The following is a 15,027-nucleotide window of genomic DNA, read 5'->3' as shown; positions in this document are numbered from 1 at the left end:
CTGCAGGGATGGGGTCGACAGAACACAAGTGCTGGCCTTCCTTCCTGGTTCTGCTCCAGCACCTCCCGATATGCGGGAGACATGGGCTTTGGCTTTCAGGGCACCTCTAACCTGTTCTGTTAACCTTGCTGGGCCTCAGGCTTTCAGTCTCCAAAATGAGGTGATTGCCCAGAGTTCTCTCTCCAGGCTGTGATTTTGTGCAGGGTGGGAGTCAACCCAGGTCTGCTCTTGCCATCTCTCAGCATCTTCCCTTTGGGAACTACACCCCCCAACACTGGAGTGTCCTGGGGGACATCTTTAGCCTGATAGCCCCCTCAGCCAGGTGTACCTGGGCCCTGGAGAGAGGGAAAGCTTCACAGAGTGACCCTAGGTTGAGTTCTGAGTGACCTGTGAACTGTGAGTCCCAGAGATTTGGAGGGTAAGGAGTGCGGGTGAGGAGAGGAGACAGCCCAACAAGATTCAGCCTGGCCCTACGAGAACCTCCTCCACTCATCTCCAGCCTATACTCCTAGTTCCTCCTTCCAGGAACACCTTTTCCCCTTCCTTCTCTTGCAACGTACGTGGCATCTCCTCCAGGAAGCCTACCTGATCTGGGTGGTGCCAAGTCCATTTTGTGGGTGCCATACTCCCTGTGCTACACCCACCCCAAAACAGTTCACTCTGAATAACTTACACCCCCCTTCACCGATTCCTAATTTGGGGACTCCCCTACCCCTCCAGACTGGAGCTCCTGGAGCAACTGGGGGGAGGTGGGGAAGAGCACAGGGTGGCCACACCCAGTGCTGGAAGCATACTGCACCTGAGGCAACATAAAAAGGCACTCCCTTCTCTAACCTGAATTGCCCGGAAATGAATAGACACCTTCAGAAATTATGGCACCATTCCTATATTCCACAGTCAACGTGTCTAAAAGGTAGTCAAGCGGGACAAAACTGAAATAAAACGTTCCCTGCCTGGCACCGAGGCATGGGTTCTTGGGACCTCCATCCTGGCTCAGGATATTGGGAGAGACTTCTAGGAATTGGGAATAAATTTCAAGGGCCTTCCCTGGTCACCTGTTTGGGAGTGGGGAGTGGGTGTGCAGTAGTCAAGTTGATTCTCTGCTGCCATCATGCGGCCAAGCTGTTGACTGCCTCCAGGCTGGCATCTCCTCTCAGGTAGCCTAGACTTTGGACAGCAGCCCTGGTTTTGGATAGAGTGCCCTTTCCTCCCTCCTCATCTGCTTGGTCTGTGGGAGGGGAGCAGGCAAGCCATGTGGGGGAAGTCAGCTAATGGGGCCTTGCAGTGCTGAGAACAAGTGCTTTTCTCAAGGTGAATTCACAAGGCCCGGCCAAGGTTCAGCTTAAGTACCTACCCCACTGCCCTTGAAAAGAGTGCTAGCCACTTTGCCCTCTTGGCTCTCACTTCCCTATGAATGCTACCACAGAGAACTGGTGCCAGACTCCTTCTCCAACCCAAAGATCATCCTGGTGGTGGCAGGGGGATCTCTCTAACCACAAAATATCCAGATCACTCTGCAGCTTAAAAATTTTCAATGACTCCCCATTGCCTGAATTTTCCCTGGAGTTTGAGAACCCTGGGCCTTAAAGACTCCTCCAGCTTCACTGTAACCCAATGAACCTGTCATACCAGTTTCTTTACCATATCTAATTGTGACTCTCTCTTCCCACCCCCACCCAGAATAGGTGCTGAACTGCAAGAAGCTGGGAGCCCTACAGAGATCAGGGCAGCCAGCAGGGACACTGGGGGGCTGACCACTGACCCAAAAGAACACCAGTAGCTGTCAGAGACAGGTAGCCTGGCATCACCTTGGCCCCAGAGACGGGTTTGGTGCCCTGGCCAAAATTCAGGGAAGTAATAAAAACAGGAAACGGGTAAAAAAGAGATGCAGGGCATGTGCAGTGTGAGTGGCAGCCACTAAGCCTCTGGCTGCTCCATAGGTGCTTCGGGGTCTGGGCAGGTAGCCTGCTGCCTAATCCATTCTAGTATGATCTGGGGTGAGGCCAAGGGGTGGGGCCAAGGGGAAGGGCTATGCTGCCTTTTCCTGGGACAGTAAGTGAATCATTCCAGTGCATCCTTGGCCTATGCCACCCACACAGACACATTCTCTAGCATGGATTGGTTTTAGTGACAGAGTGTCTTGGTCCGGCACACAGACTGCATGAGGGTGATTCACTCTATAGTCTGAAGACTATATTCCGTGGACACTATTCTCCCATAAGTATTTCTGAGGTCTTCTGCTTCCTTGGCCAATGAGATGGTTAAGCTATGGCATAACTTGGAGAGCCTCCAGCAGGAAGGTAGAGGCTTTCTGCACTGTGCCTTGGGCTCTGTCCAGAAAAGTTCTCATGGTTGAGTGAATGGGGCTGGGCCTTCACTTCTGAGCCTCCTGGGATGTTCATGGTGACCCATGTAGGCTGGGCCGTGCCAGGCATCAGGGTGACTGAAGAGGGCATTGGCTGTTCTTCTTAGGGCAGGATCCACTCCTATCCCAGAGGTCAGCTGGGTCTTCTTTCAGGTTCTCCAGCTTACTCTTGAGGCCATCCTGAGGAATGTGCTGGCTGGAAGTAGGGGAGCTGAGGTGGACAGCCTTCATGAGGGAGCCTAAGCTGGGATGTTTTCCCAGAGGCCTACAGCCGCAGCAAGGCTGGACTCTGACTCTGTCTGTGCTTAACACTAGGTCACCTCACCAAGGGCTCCCAGCCATGCCAGGGCTCAGACCCTCCCCACTTGGCTGTACCTGTCTCACTCAGAGCAGCCCCTGTTGAACAACAGCAGCCCCTTAAGCAGAGCGTCAGCCAGGGCTCCCAGGTGGTTGGGTAGTCTTTGGGGGCACACAACTGGGGATCCCACCAAGGAATGATAGGGGACACACCAAGTGCTCAGACTGGGGTGGGGGTGGGGCTTCGCAGGGAGTTTGGGGGAAGGCCCTTGGGGTCCCAGAGAACTCTTTACATGTGGCAGGACTCCAGCTGAATGAAAACAGCCCAGCCCAGGGGCAGACTCTGAGCGCATGTGATGCTGTGCAAAGGAGGGGAAAGAGAGGCTCAAATGTGCATGTGCTAAAGCAACTGTATGCCAATAAAATTTAAAAAAATAATAAAATCAAATAAAATCATAAGAGAATTCTATTTAAAAATGTGCATGTGCCCCTGTACATGGGGAAGCACGGGCAGGGCTTAGGGAGGAGGAGCCAGGGTTTGTATGTGAGTGAGAGAGGCTGAATGAAGGAACCAGTGACAAGGCCCCTCAGTGTCTTCCCCAAAGCACTTTAATGCACACACCACCCCACAGTTGCTGCCTGCTGCAGCAGTGGGAGGGGGAGCAGAGAGGCCAGGGCCACCTGGAGGCTCCCACGGCTTCCACAGCCCGATATGCCTAAGAGGGCTGCGCCCACACACATTCTCATCAGTACGTGAGGGGCGTGAGGATGAAGAGGCGGTCTTCCTCTTTGCGGATCCAGCGCATCAGTTTATGGATGGCACTGACGGCCGACGCCTTGGTCCCCAGTGGGCTGTAGCACATGTAGAGCTCAAAGGCGCCCGTCACCTGGAGGAGGGGGCACAGGGTGGTCATCCAGGTTGTCTAAGGACCTTGCCCAGGACCCCGAGGCAGCCCAGCCCACCGCACGGCCACCTTACCCAGGCCAGGAGGTTCTCGTTGGGGCCGGTGTAGTAGATCGTCTTCAGGGGGCGGGAGGCATTGTGGGCGCGGCTATGCAGGTACTGGTAGAGGCCCAGCAGCCGCTCCTGCTCCTCTTCACTGTCGTAAGGGGCCTCAATCTCAGGGCTGGAGATGGGGGAGTGGGTTCGCAAAGGAATGACTCCCACTGGCTTCTCTGGAAATCCAGAAATGCCTATTCCTAGCCAGGGAGACTCCACCATGTGGCCTACCTTCCAGATGCATCCCACCCACCGCCAAGCCACTGTCTCCTCCCTGCTGAAGACTGCCCAGAACAGGGGTGGGCATGGGGTGGGGTGGGGTAGAGCCCTGGGACTGCAGCCCTCTTCTCCCCTCGCCCCCAAGTTCATGGCAGCTTTGGGGAACCTCCCTCTGGAGAAGCCAATCTGAGTTTAGGTGTCCTAGAGAGAGTGAGGAGAAGGCAATGGCACCCCACTCCAGTATTCTTGCCTGGAAAATCCCATGGACAGAGGAACCTGGTGGGCTGCAGTCCATGGGGTCGCTAGGAGTCAGACACGACTGAGCGACTTCACTTTCACTTTTCCCTTTCATGCATTGGAGAAGGAAATGGCAACCCACTCCAGTGTTCTTGCGTGGAGAGTCCCAGTGACGGCGGACCCTGGTGGGCTGCCGTCTATGGGGTCGAACAGAGTCGGACATGACTGAAGCGACTTAGCAACTTAGCAGAGAGAGTGATAGGACGGGAGGAGAACTGAGTTGGGAACCCCCCGGACCAAAAAGGGGGTAACAGGAGGATAGAATAGGCCTCATCGGCCCCAGGCTTTCTGTTGGAGGAAGTGGAGGAGTCCTGCCTGCCGGCTGGACCAAATTGACCCCTAAGGCAGAGTAGCTCCAGGGCCAGCAACCCAGGAGACCTCAGTGAAAGCTTCCTTCCCTGGGTGAATTGGATATTTCAAGGCCTTTTGGGAAATGAATGAAGTAGAGAGGTCTAGGTTGATGGGGAGTAGGGTGATAGGGGGTGGGGTTCCCTAGGGTCAGAGTCAGACAGACACATTAAGTCGGCTCATTCCCAGAGGGGTGGTCAGCTTCAGGACTGCATCAGGGCTCAGGCCCAACCAGCGCCCCCTCCCCACGCCCCTGTCTCCCTCCAACAGAGTCCCCAAGGCCCACCCTCACCTGGTGAAGAGTCCTGAGCTCTTTGACTTATACAGGAAGTGGCGCAGGTCGGGGACGCCCACCTGGGCAACACTGTAGTAGGGCGTGCGCAGTGCCTCCCGGAGCGCCAGGTGCGCTCCGCGCTTCCGCAGGCGCTCCTGAAAGCGGCGGCGGCAGTCAGAGACGGCAAAGAAGTCCTCGCGGTCGGTGGAGACGAGCAGCAGGCAGAGATCCGTGTCAGGCTCCAGGTAAGAGATGTGTGCGTGGAAGAAGCCGGCTGCGTTGAATTTGGGCAGGCACACTGGCGTCCAGGCCTCGCCCTCGCGGAAGGACGAGGAGGAACTTATGAGGTTGAAGAGCAGGTGCAGGTCGATGGGATGCAGGAATTGGTCCTTGCGGCGCACGAGGGCCACGAGCTGGTTGCGCGCCAACAGGATGGAGAAGACCAGGCTGCGGGCGCGCGCCTGCTGCAGGCTGGCACTCACCACGTCGCGCACCGCCGCCGCCAGGGGCAGGCAGCGCGCCGCCCCCATCAGGAAACTGGGGTCTCGCGCCATGAGCTGCAGTAGGTTGTCCGTGATGCGCTCCGAGCCCGAGAGCAGGCGCCGCAGGTCATAGTTCTGCTTCTGCTGGAAGATGTGGCTCAGCTGCGCGCCTGTAAGCAGGCTTAGGATCTGGTAGTAGATGTAGAGCAACTCCTGAGCCAGTTCCTGCGCCGACTGCCGCGTGCGGGCCACCGCCACCAGCACCAGTGGGCTCCGGCGCACGAACACTACCTTGTAGCCATCTGATGGGGGTGGATGGATGGGGGTGGCATCAGCTTCAGCCCCTCTCCCGGGAAAGCCCTCCCGCATTGGCCTGGCCCAGCACCCTCAGAGCCCCGCTTTCTCGGCTGGAGCCTGTCACTTTCGGGCACGTGTGTGTGTGTGTGTGTGTGTGCGCTGAGTCGCTTCAGTCGTGTCCAACTCTTGCGACCCCACGGACTGTAGCCCGCCAGGCTCCTCTGTCCATAGGATTTTTCAGGCAAGAATACTGGAATGGGTTGCCATTTCCTTCTCCAGGGGATCTTCCTGACTCAGGGATCCAACCCAGGTCTCCTGCACTGCAAGCAGATTCGTTACTGACTGAGCTACCAGGGAGTTGGCTTCATAGACTGGGACCAGCTAAAACATAGGAAGCACTTCAGGATAGTGTGTTTACATACTCTTGGGACTTCCCTGGTGGTCCAGTGGTTAAGACTCTGCCCTTCCACTGCAGCAGACTTGGGTTCCATTCCTGGTTGGGGAACTAAGATCCCATATGCCCTACAGTGTGCCAAAAAAATAAATTATTTTTTAATAAATTAAAACAAAAATAGAAAAAAAAGCATAAAAAATGGAAAGAAATTTTTTTCTTTAAATTAAAAGAAAATCCTCAAATAAACAAACAAAACCCACACACTCTTGGGCTAAGTTAAGTGGCAAGAGCTGGGTGGACTCAAGACCTGTGATTTTTTGGTCAGCTCCCCAGGCTTCTTACTCTAAGGGCAAAGTCCATGTGCAAGCCACCTTTGAACCTCACAACAGCTCTATGAGGCAGTCAGTGTTGTTTCCCTGTGTTCCCAGATGAGGACCTGGGGCTCACTGAGGTGGAGGGACTTGGTCACATAGTATATCCCAGCCCTCTAGTCCCTGGGGGTCCAAAACCTGGTGTGAATGAACTGTGTGGCCAGGGAGACCTCTCAGCACCCCCTCCAGGGGGCTCACCTGCATGGATGGAACGGATGGCATTCTTGTCAGCCTCTAGGAAGGACACCAGGGCCACCATGACACCCATGGTGCTGGAAAGTGCCTCCTCGGACCCGTAGCGTGAGTACACAGGCTTCCCCGCCTCGCTCAGCACAAAGACATGCTTCTGGTGCCGTCGCCAGGCCTCAGCAGCCTCTTCCTCATCCCCTTCGCCAGCGCCATCCCTTGGGGGCTCTGTGGCTGGTCGCCTGGCTGCCCCTGGGGACTCTGGCCAGTCCTCAGAGCTTCCTGGAAGCATCTCCTCCTGCAGGTCTCGGGCAACACCTGTCAGCTGAGTGCTCAACTCACTGAAGTCCTGGCTGATCTGACGCATGTCTGTAGCCAGAGGTGGGGGACCCCCAGCACCCTCCTTGGGGCTCTCCCCAGAAGCCGCCCCATCCTCTGATTCAGTCAGGTCCTCGTAGGAACGGGCGTGGACGAACATGGCGCCCTCCTGTCCGGCACCTGGCAGCCAAAAGCACTGGAGCTTAGAGTGGTACCTGCTGGCAGACTGATTCACCAGCACAGCACCCCATACAGTACTCTAGCTTGACTGCCTGAGGCAGTTGTGATGAGGCAAGCCACTGTTACCTCCAGCTATAGTCTGCTACAAGTCATGTGACTTACAACTCATTGGTCTCCTCACACTGGGAATAAGACCCAAACCCCTCCAGGCTGAGGTGGTGGCTAGTTTCTGCCTGTCCCTGTCACTCTCATCTCACAGTCCCTCGCCCTCTGCTCTTTGAATACCCTCACCTACCTCCGGGCCTTTGCATCTCCTGTTCCCTCTGCCAGGAAGCCTCCCCACCTCTTCCCAGACCAGCTCTCCCGTCACACTTCAGCTCTCAACAAAGATGTTAGTTGTCCCTGTCACCTGACCCCTAGCCCCAAGCACTCTATCATATACCCCCTCCTTGACTTCTCATGGGGCACCTATCAGCTATTGCCCTTCCCCACAACTGCAGTGGAATTCCCCCTCAAGGGCAGGAACCTGGTTGTTCATCGCTGTGTGCCCAGTACCTCACCTTGTGCATGTAATACCCGCTGTGCTCAATGAATCTCTCTCCTTGGGAGATGCCTCCCCAGGCCCATGCAGGGACCCATAGCTCTGAACCCCCTCCAGTGGAATGCTCTCACTAGCCTGCAGCTCCTCCAAGGCAGAGACCAGGTTGATCTTCCTTTACTGAGGTTTTTTTTTTTTTGGTACAAAATAGTTTAAGAGTTAAGTTTTGAGTCTCTATTATGAGTTCAGCACTGTACCAGGCATCAGGGTACAACACAGGTACCCACAGCTCTGTGTTCAAAGAGCTCCCGATCTTGTGGATGAGAGAGATGGGCAATACCTACACACACAAATACAACGCTATAAAACTAGTGTTCTATACAGAGTGTGGTCAGAGCAGGCCTCTCTGGTGAGGAGATGACATTTAAGGTGAAAGCTGAGGGAGGGAGAGGGAGCCAGGCAGGGACCTATAGACCCAGGAAAGAGGAGGAAAGCCCACATGGGCAGTCAGATAGCACAGGGCGAATGGCACAACATTAAGTGGAGAGGAAGGCCGGAGGCAGACTGAGCCTGGATCCCTCCAGTATCCCCAGCTCATGACAAATAGTGAGGGAGTGAACACGTGCATGAATGAATAGGAGCAAAAGAGTGGCTGGAAATCGAGACTGCCCAGGAGGCTGCTCTGGCTGTGAGCTGGGTGGGGGTGCCCGAGGACCCTGCCGTACCTGGCTCCATCCCCTGGGCCAGTCCTGGTGTGGGGCTCTCTGCTCTCTCCACACTCTGCCCATCGGAAGGCGCCAACGTGCCATCGGGGCCTTCGCTGCTTCTCTTCCTCTGCATGTCAGTGGCCATCCCTTGGGCTCTCCTGTGGAGCAAACAAAGGCATCATTGAGGGCAAGGTGCTAGTGGCAGGGCTCACTGGCACAATTAACTGTGCTTAAGTACAGAAAAATACCCCTCACCAGGACCCAAGTAACTCAGACCTCTAGGGAATAGGTTCTGTATTCAGAAGGGCATATTTGCCCTTCGAAAAAAGCATGCGCTTCTTTGGATGATTATGAAAGGAAAAACACATGGTATCTATTCACTGTATAAAACTTGGAAAATAGAAAAAAAAAAAAGAAAGAAATGTCCCACCATTCAGGATGTCTCACTGTTCACATCTTAGTATATTTCTTTCTAGTGTTTTAAAATTTTTTTTAATTAAAAAAAATATGTATTTATTTGTCCACGCCCTGTGGCATGTGAGATCTAGTTCCCTGGCCAGGGATCGAACCCATGCCCCCTGCATTGGAAGCACGGAGTCCTAACCATTGGACAGCTAGGGAATTCCCTCTACTCTTTTTTAAAACAATGTATATAAAATGTTATGTATTTATCTATAAACTGATAATAGCAGCTAATCCCCCTAAATGCCACAGTAGCATGCTAAGGTTATGTAGATTTTTATCCAATTCTATCACTCCCTTCTGAGGAGGCACTCTTGCCAGGCTAGCTTTACAGGTGAAGGAACTGCAGCTGAGAGAGTATAAGCACCTCCTCACTCAAGGTTGAGACAGGAAAGAAGAGCTGGAGCTGGGAACTGAAACCATTCTATATCCTGATATTTTCCCTTGTACATCCTACCATAAATATTTCTCTATTCAAAACTCGAGTTGACCGATCAGTTCCTTTTGATATTTAAGCGCTAAGAAAGAAGTGAGTCAGAGCAAGCTGGCTTATCTTCAGGCCTGAGCCTTGTTTTTCCACTTGCATTTTGCATCTATTGAATCTGGCACCAGGGCTCCCCTTTCCAGTCAAAACCAACTATGGCCATGTGGGTTCTCAGTGCCCATTTGATGGACACTGAGGAGAGATGCAGCCTGGTCTCTGCAGGAGACACTGAGGAGAGATGCAGCCTCCGGGTCAGGGGGATGTGGCCAAGAGTGGATGTCAGGGATAACGAAGTTGGGTGGACTGAGGCTTAGCCGCTATGGCCCCAAATGACAGGCTGAAGGGTCTTCATTTGGCAGGCAACATACCATCTACAGGAGACAGGTTCCATCTGAGGCATTGACCCTTTAGGGGAGACAGATTTGTTTGGGCTAGAAGGGCAGCAGAGATTAGCCAAGGACTCATGAGGCAGGCCCTGCAGGCAGGCCCAGGGCCTGGGCAGGGCTGCTGTCAGTGTGAGCACAGGAGACCCTGCCCCTCCTGGGGCAGAGTCCACAAGGAATAACTGAGGCTTGTCCCTTTACTAGCTCTGTCATCTTGGGTAAATGACCCCACCCTGAGCCTGGCATGAGGCAGGTGCTCAAAAACGTTCATGAAAAGAGTGATTTTAGGGAAGCAGCGTCACTATCACTATCATTGGTGTTGCCCCAGCTTATCTGTATCTCAGACCTGTCTTTCTGACCACCCTCTTGACTAAAAGAACTGATTTTCAAGCTCTTCTTCTTGTCATCTTTGTGGTAAGCCATGGGATCCTTTCTTCAAATTAATCTTTTACAGAAGCTCAATGTGCAGAACAGACGGACAGGGAGGCAGGGGCCAGAGACTGGCCTGATGGCCATTCCCACACTGCTCCTGGAGCACCACGGCCTAAGAGGGGGGACCACTGGCCAACAGCATCACCCCACACAGAGTGTGCTTTGAGTAACCTTGAAAGGAAGTTTATTTGGGAGAACATCTACCTTTGGGGATTTTCTAGGCCCACCCAAGCCTGTCCACCAGGGCACTCAAGAGTGAGGTTCCCAGCGAGGGTCAGAGCCCAGAAGACCAAGGTGTGGGCCACCTTGTTTGACAAAAGGCCAGAGTAATTAAGACACTGCGTGGCCTCAACAGAAACCTGGGGAGGCATCCAGAAAGGTCTCCTTTGAAACTGAGACCAAGAGAAGCAAGCCAAAACAGGCCAAAACAGTCACCGCAACACCACAGAGCCCGGGGCAGTGGATGGGAAGGCAACTAGAGCATGTCCAGGTCTAGAGCAAGAAGACACAGCCAATACCAGGAGCCCTGTAGACCATTATTCCACAAGCTAACATAAAAGTCAAGGTGGGGTCTGCGTTGCTGTGTAAAGAGAATGACTGTAGACAGATGAGTCTGTCCAGATGCAGGCAGAGGGGGAGCCAGGGCTTTTGGACCTGGCTCCGTAGATGGAGATCTAGACTGGGATGTGCTTTTTTCTAAGGAGAGGGTCCAGAAGCATTGCTTTAAGTGCACATGCCCCACATTTCTATGTGTACTCACTTGCCCACTCCCCTAGTCGATACCTTCACATCATCTCTCTTCTTAAGCTTCCATCATCTTCTCCCATGCTCACTCTCAGCTCTATCAGTGAGAACCTTCCTTCTAGTTCACTGAGGAAACTGAAGTCACAAAGAGAACTTCCAAGCTGCCCACCACCACCTCACCTTACCTGCCAGACTCTGCCTTCCTTCTTGCTGAAGATGCACTATCCTGGCTCCACTGAGGGCTAACGCCTCCACTCCAGCCCATCTCACCTACCCAAGCATATGGCTTCAGCAGCTGTCGCCTCCCCCTCAGATCATCACTGTTCCCTTCTTCCCTATCCATCACCAATAGACTGTATTTCAATTAAAAAAAAAAAAGTTAAATGACCAAAAAAAAAAAAAAGTGGGCAACAGATATAAAGTTATTGATTCTGGACAGAATGTCCAACTTTCATGAAACATATTACTGATGTTCAGGGGGAACCACCTGCAATCAGAATCTAACCAATCTCATCACCTCCACCACTACCACACTGGTCCAGGCCAACATGATCTCTCTGGCAGATGGTTGCCATGGGCTTCTAACTAGTCTCCCCACTTCTGTCCTTGTCCTTGGAGAGTCTGTCCTTCTCACAGTACATAAAGTGATTGGTTTGAAACAGAAGTCAGGCCATGTAATTTTTTTGCCCACAACTCTTTAACAGTCATACCTGACCCAGTGAGAAAGCCAGCTTCTTCACAGTGGTGTACAAGAACCACTGTGCACACGTGCTTCCCTGCACCACCACCCCTAATTACTTCTTCGGCCTCATCTCCTATTCTTGCCCCTACTCGCTCTGCTTCAACCCAGCTTCACTGACTTCATGGCTTTCCTTAAGTATAATGTGGCTTCCCTGGTGGCTCAGCGGTAAAGAATCTGCCTGCCAACGCAGAAGACGCGGGTTCTATCCCTGGGTTGGGAAGATCGCCTGGAGAAGGAAATGGAAACCCACTTTAGTGTTCTTGCCTAGAAAATCCCATGGACAGAGGGGCCTGGTGGGCTATAGTCCATGGGGGTCACAAAGAGTCTGACACAATTTTGTGACTAAACAGCAACAAGTATAGTGTAAACGTAATTCCTGAGTATTCTTTCACTTTAGAACTTCACTCTTGCTGAACTTTCTGCATGGACCATACCACTCTACTTCTCTCCTGCCCCCCCACCTCACTACTTGGGCAAATATCTACATGAGTCACTCTGTCACTTCCTTCAGGTTGATGCTCAAGAGGTACCTTATCAGAGAGGCTTTCAAGAGGTACCTTATCAGAGAGGCTTTCCTGGAATATCCTGGATTCTTATCTCCCTAGCCCTATTTTATTTTTCTACATCGAAGGTCACCCTGTGAGCTGTCGCAAAATGTCAGCTCCATAGGCAGGAGGATTTTAATTAACACTTGTCAGATAAATAACTTTGGAAGGGAGAAGGTGAAAGTTCCTCAAAAAACACCCAGCTCCCATGTAGCCTGAGGAGACTCCAGCCTGTGGGGAAGACTTGTCCTCAGTGTTTGGGGGAAAAAAACGGCTCTGGAGTCAGAGGGACCAGGATTAACCTGACTTGATTTTATGTCTCAGCTTTCTTACCTATGAAATGAGGATGATTTTCACTGGGTTGTGTGAGGATTAAATGAGATAAAGTATGTAGCTTGGTTACTCTGAGACAGAGTAGGCATGTACTCACTCAGCTGTCTTTAGTATATCATGATTACGTTTAGTTAACATTCAGACTGTGTGCACCTGCACTTATACACAGGTCCAGTGGTCTCTGGAATATAAATTAGGCCTTAGAGATTGCTCATCCTGAGCCAGGCCTTCAGTGAACAGGCCTGGGAAAATGTGCTTCTGACCTCGTGAAGCTAGGTGGGCTCTGACCTGAAATGACCCATCTGTGATGCTGGGACAAAGAGATGCCTTTGGGCCTAGGGCTGGGAGTTCCTCCAGGCTCCCTGGTTCTCCATCCTGAAGTGGCGGGACAGACCATTGGTTCTCTGCTGCTCCCAGAAATCCCTCACAAGTTGAACTCCTTTTTGCCACATGCTCCTGCTCTGTAGTCTTGTGCCTCTGACTCAAAGACTCAAACAAGGGCCACAGCACTTATCCAGTGTACTGAGGCCCCACTTCCCACTGACCCCACTAGACTTCAGGTAACTGAGCTGAATACCAGCATAACCAAGTACTACTCAACATGGTACCTGCATGGAGTGAGGGCAGGGTCAGCTGCTTGGGGCTAGTGTGCACCTCATTCGGAACAGTTCCCCGACCACTTGAGACCATGCAGTACCTCAAGATCTCCAAGGCCAATCTGGGGATCCAGTCAAAAGCCCTGAAGAAACAAACAGTTCCCTGGACACTTAACACGGGAAAAAACTAGGCAGAGAGGGTGAATGACTCACAGCAAACCCCACCCCAAACCCTATTGGAGCCATAACCTGTGTGGCAGAAGCTCCTGGGTGGCTGAAGCAGTTAAACAAGAGAGGTCTCTTGGAACCGGTCCCAGAGTCTCCCATGGGGCCCCTTCTTTGGCGGCCTCTCCAGAAGCCCCCAGGGCTTGCTATTTTCCCCAGAAGTGCTCTGCTGTGCCTTTGAGCAATGTCACCAAACAAGTTAGCTCAATGAGCCCTTCCGGTATGCCTCCCTCCTCTAGGTGCCTGGTCTGGAGAGTGGGAAGGCCTGGCAAGAACCCCTCCCTATTGGCTCCCTAGCACTCTTGCTCCCTCTTCCTGCTTAGATAGTGCCCTAATCTGCCTTGATGCTTGGGAAGTGGGCGGTCTGGGACAATGGTGCCAGGGTGCTTGGTTGTGTGGCAGACAGGGTCCAGGTCAGGCTCTGCTGTAGCTGCTTCAGGAGGATGTCTACTCCGTGGTGAGAGTATAGCCTGGTACTTGCCACTGGTGGTGACCACTCTCCTCTCTGACAAAGGCTGCTCACCCTCCCGCAGCAAACTCAGTTCAGAAAGGGGTGGCTCACCAGGTACAAGAGGCAGCTTGGTTATCCGAGCCAGGGCACCCTTGAGAGCAAAGTCCCAAGCCGCAAGACACCTTCAGAAGCTGCCTGCTCACCCACCAGTCAACCTCTGCCAATCTTTGAGAGTACTCTGCCCGGCCGAATCTGTGTGCGTTAAGTGTGGGCGGGTACTCTTTGGCCACTGCCCGCTATAGGACTTTGTCCTTCCAGCCAAAGGAAGAGCTCCAGGCCTCGCTTTTGTATTCCCCAGCTGGGAACCAGCTAAGGGACCCTAGAGAGACCCAGTCCTCCTACCGCAAATAGCAACGTAGACGGTAGGGGCCTCGTCTTCAAGCCCCTCCCTCCAAAGATGACAGCTCTCCAGTCTCTCGGCGCCCCCAGGCCACGTGGGTTGGCAGTCGGACTCACCTGTTTCTCGGGGAAGGGGGTAGGGGGAGAACACAGAGATTGCCGGTCACTGCCCTCTGCCGGACCCCCGGGAGGGCACGGGTATCCGGCCCGGCCCAGACTGATGGCTCAGGTTCGCAGGACCACGGCCCCCTGTGGACGCAGACATGGCCACGGCGCAGGCCACCACTCCCTCCCACCGCCCCTTGCCGATTGCCGGTTCAGGAAGACAGCATTCGCCGGCCTCTCGCGGCGGAGGCCCGGCTCCAGTAGCTGGGCCGGGCCCTGCCCGCCCCTGGTGTGCATTATGGGAAATGTAGTCCGCAGTGCACGGCCGCCGCGGGGCGGGGAGGGTCGCGGGTCTGGGCAGAGCCCCGGGCTGGGCCTGACCCAGGCCAGGGGTGCCCGCATCCCGCTCCGCCTTCTGCAGGGTCCCAGCCAAGCTCAGACACCTCCCCAAACCCATAGCCCCGGGTGGACCGCAGGCCCAAACTCCCCAGACCTTCTGCCCTAGCGAACAAGAGGTTTACTTCGAGGAAAAGAGACTTTCTTTCCTCCCTAGCGTAGTTTCCTCCACTAATTGTGGAAGGACAGTGCAAGTTTGGGGGCTGGATAAATGTCATAAGTGAGCCCGGCCACACTGGCTGTAAAGGATGTAGGCACACGGTTTGATGCTAAAAGGACATCCTTTCAATCACATTTTAATATATGAGTCTCTAGAATGGTAGTTCTCAATTCTGCACATAGAATGACCTGGAGAACTTAAAACACACAAATGCCTGGAACTTTTGATTTAATTGGACTGGGATGGACTCACACATCCATATCTTTTTTAAAACTTCCCAGGTGATTTGCCAGGGCA

At 53.4% G+C, this 15,027-nt stretch overlaps 1 protein-coding gene across 2 annotated transcripts; it reads right to left on the bottom strand.

Moving 5' to 3' along the window:
* Positions 1-3,249: 3,249 nt before the first annotated feature.
* On the bottom strand, positions 3,250-14,467 carry MON1A (MON1 vesicular trafficking associated A). Of its 2 annotated transcripts, XM_086367976.1 has the most exons (7): positions 14,187-14,467; positions 13,007-13,137; positions 8,292-8,431; positions 6,543-7,028; positions 4,819-5,584; positions 3,642-3,789; positions 3,250-3,549 (listed from the first exon to the last, which is right to left on the bottom strand). In XM_086367976.1, exons 3-7 carry the CDS (start codon positions 8,416-8,418, stop codon positions 3,409-3,411), a joined length of 1,668 nt encoding a protein of 555 aa, XP_086224102.1. In that variant the 5' UTR covers positions 8,419-8,431; positions 13,007-13,137; positions 14,187-14,467; the 3' UTR covers positions 3,250-3,408. The 2 variants fall into 2 exon arrangements, with proteins under 2 accessions (XP_086224102.1, XP_086224101.1); XM_086367975.1 differs by lacking the exon at positions 13,007-13,137.
* Positions 14,468-15,027: the final 560 nt, after the last annotated feature.

Source organism: Bos grunniens, chromosome 22 (assembly GCF_055505025.1).
Source record: "Bos grunniens cultivar Pamir isolate PY7600 chromosome 22, Bosgru_T2T1.0, whole genome shotgun sequence".
NCBI lineage: Eukaryota > Metazoa > Chordata > Mammalia > Artiodactyla > Bovidae > Bos > Bos grunniens.
This window is presented reverse-complemented; position numbering and strand designations above follow the sequence as displayed.

Excerpts from the sequence above, each read along its gene's own strand:
- MON1A (XM_086367976.1), bottom strand. The coding sequence starts at position 8,418 with ATGGCCACTGACATGCAGAGGAAGAGAAGCAGCGAAGGCCCCGATGGC. Across the intron at positions 3,790-4,818 it reads AGCTCAGGACTCTTCACCAG|CCCTGAGATTGAGGCCCCTT; the intron begins GTGAGGGTGGGC and ends CCCCATCTCCAG. Across the intron at positions 3,550-3,641 it reads ACGAGAACCTCCTGGCCTGG|GTGACGGGCGCCTTTGAGCT; the intron begins GTAAGGTGGCCG and ends CCCCTCCTCCAG.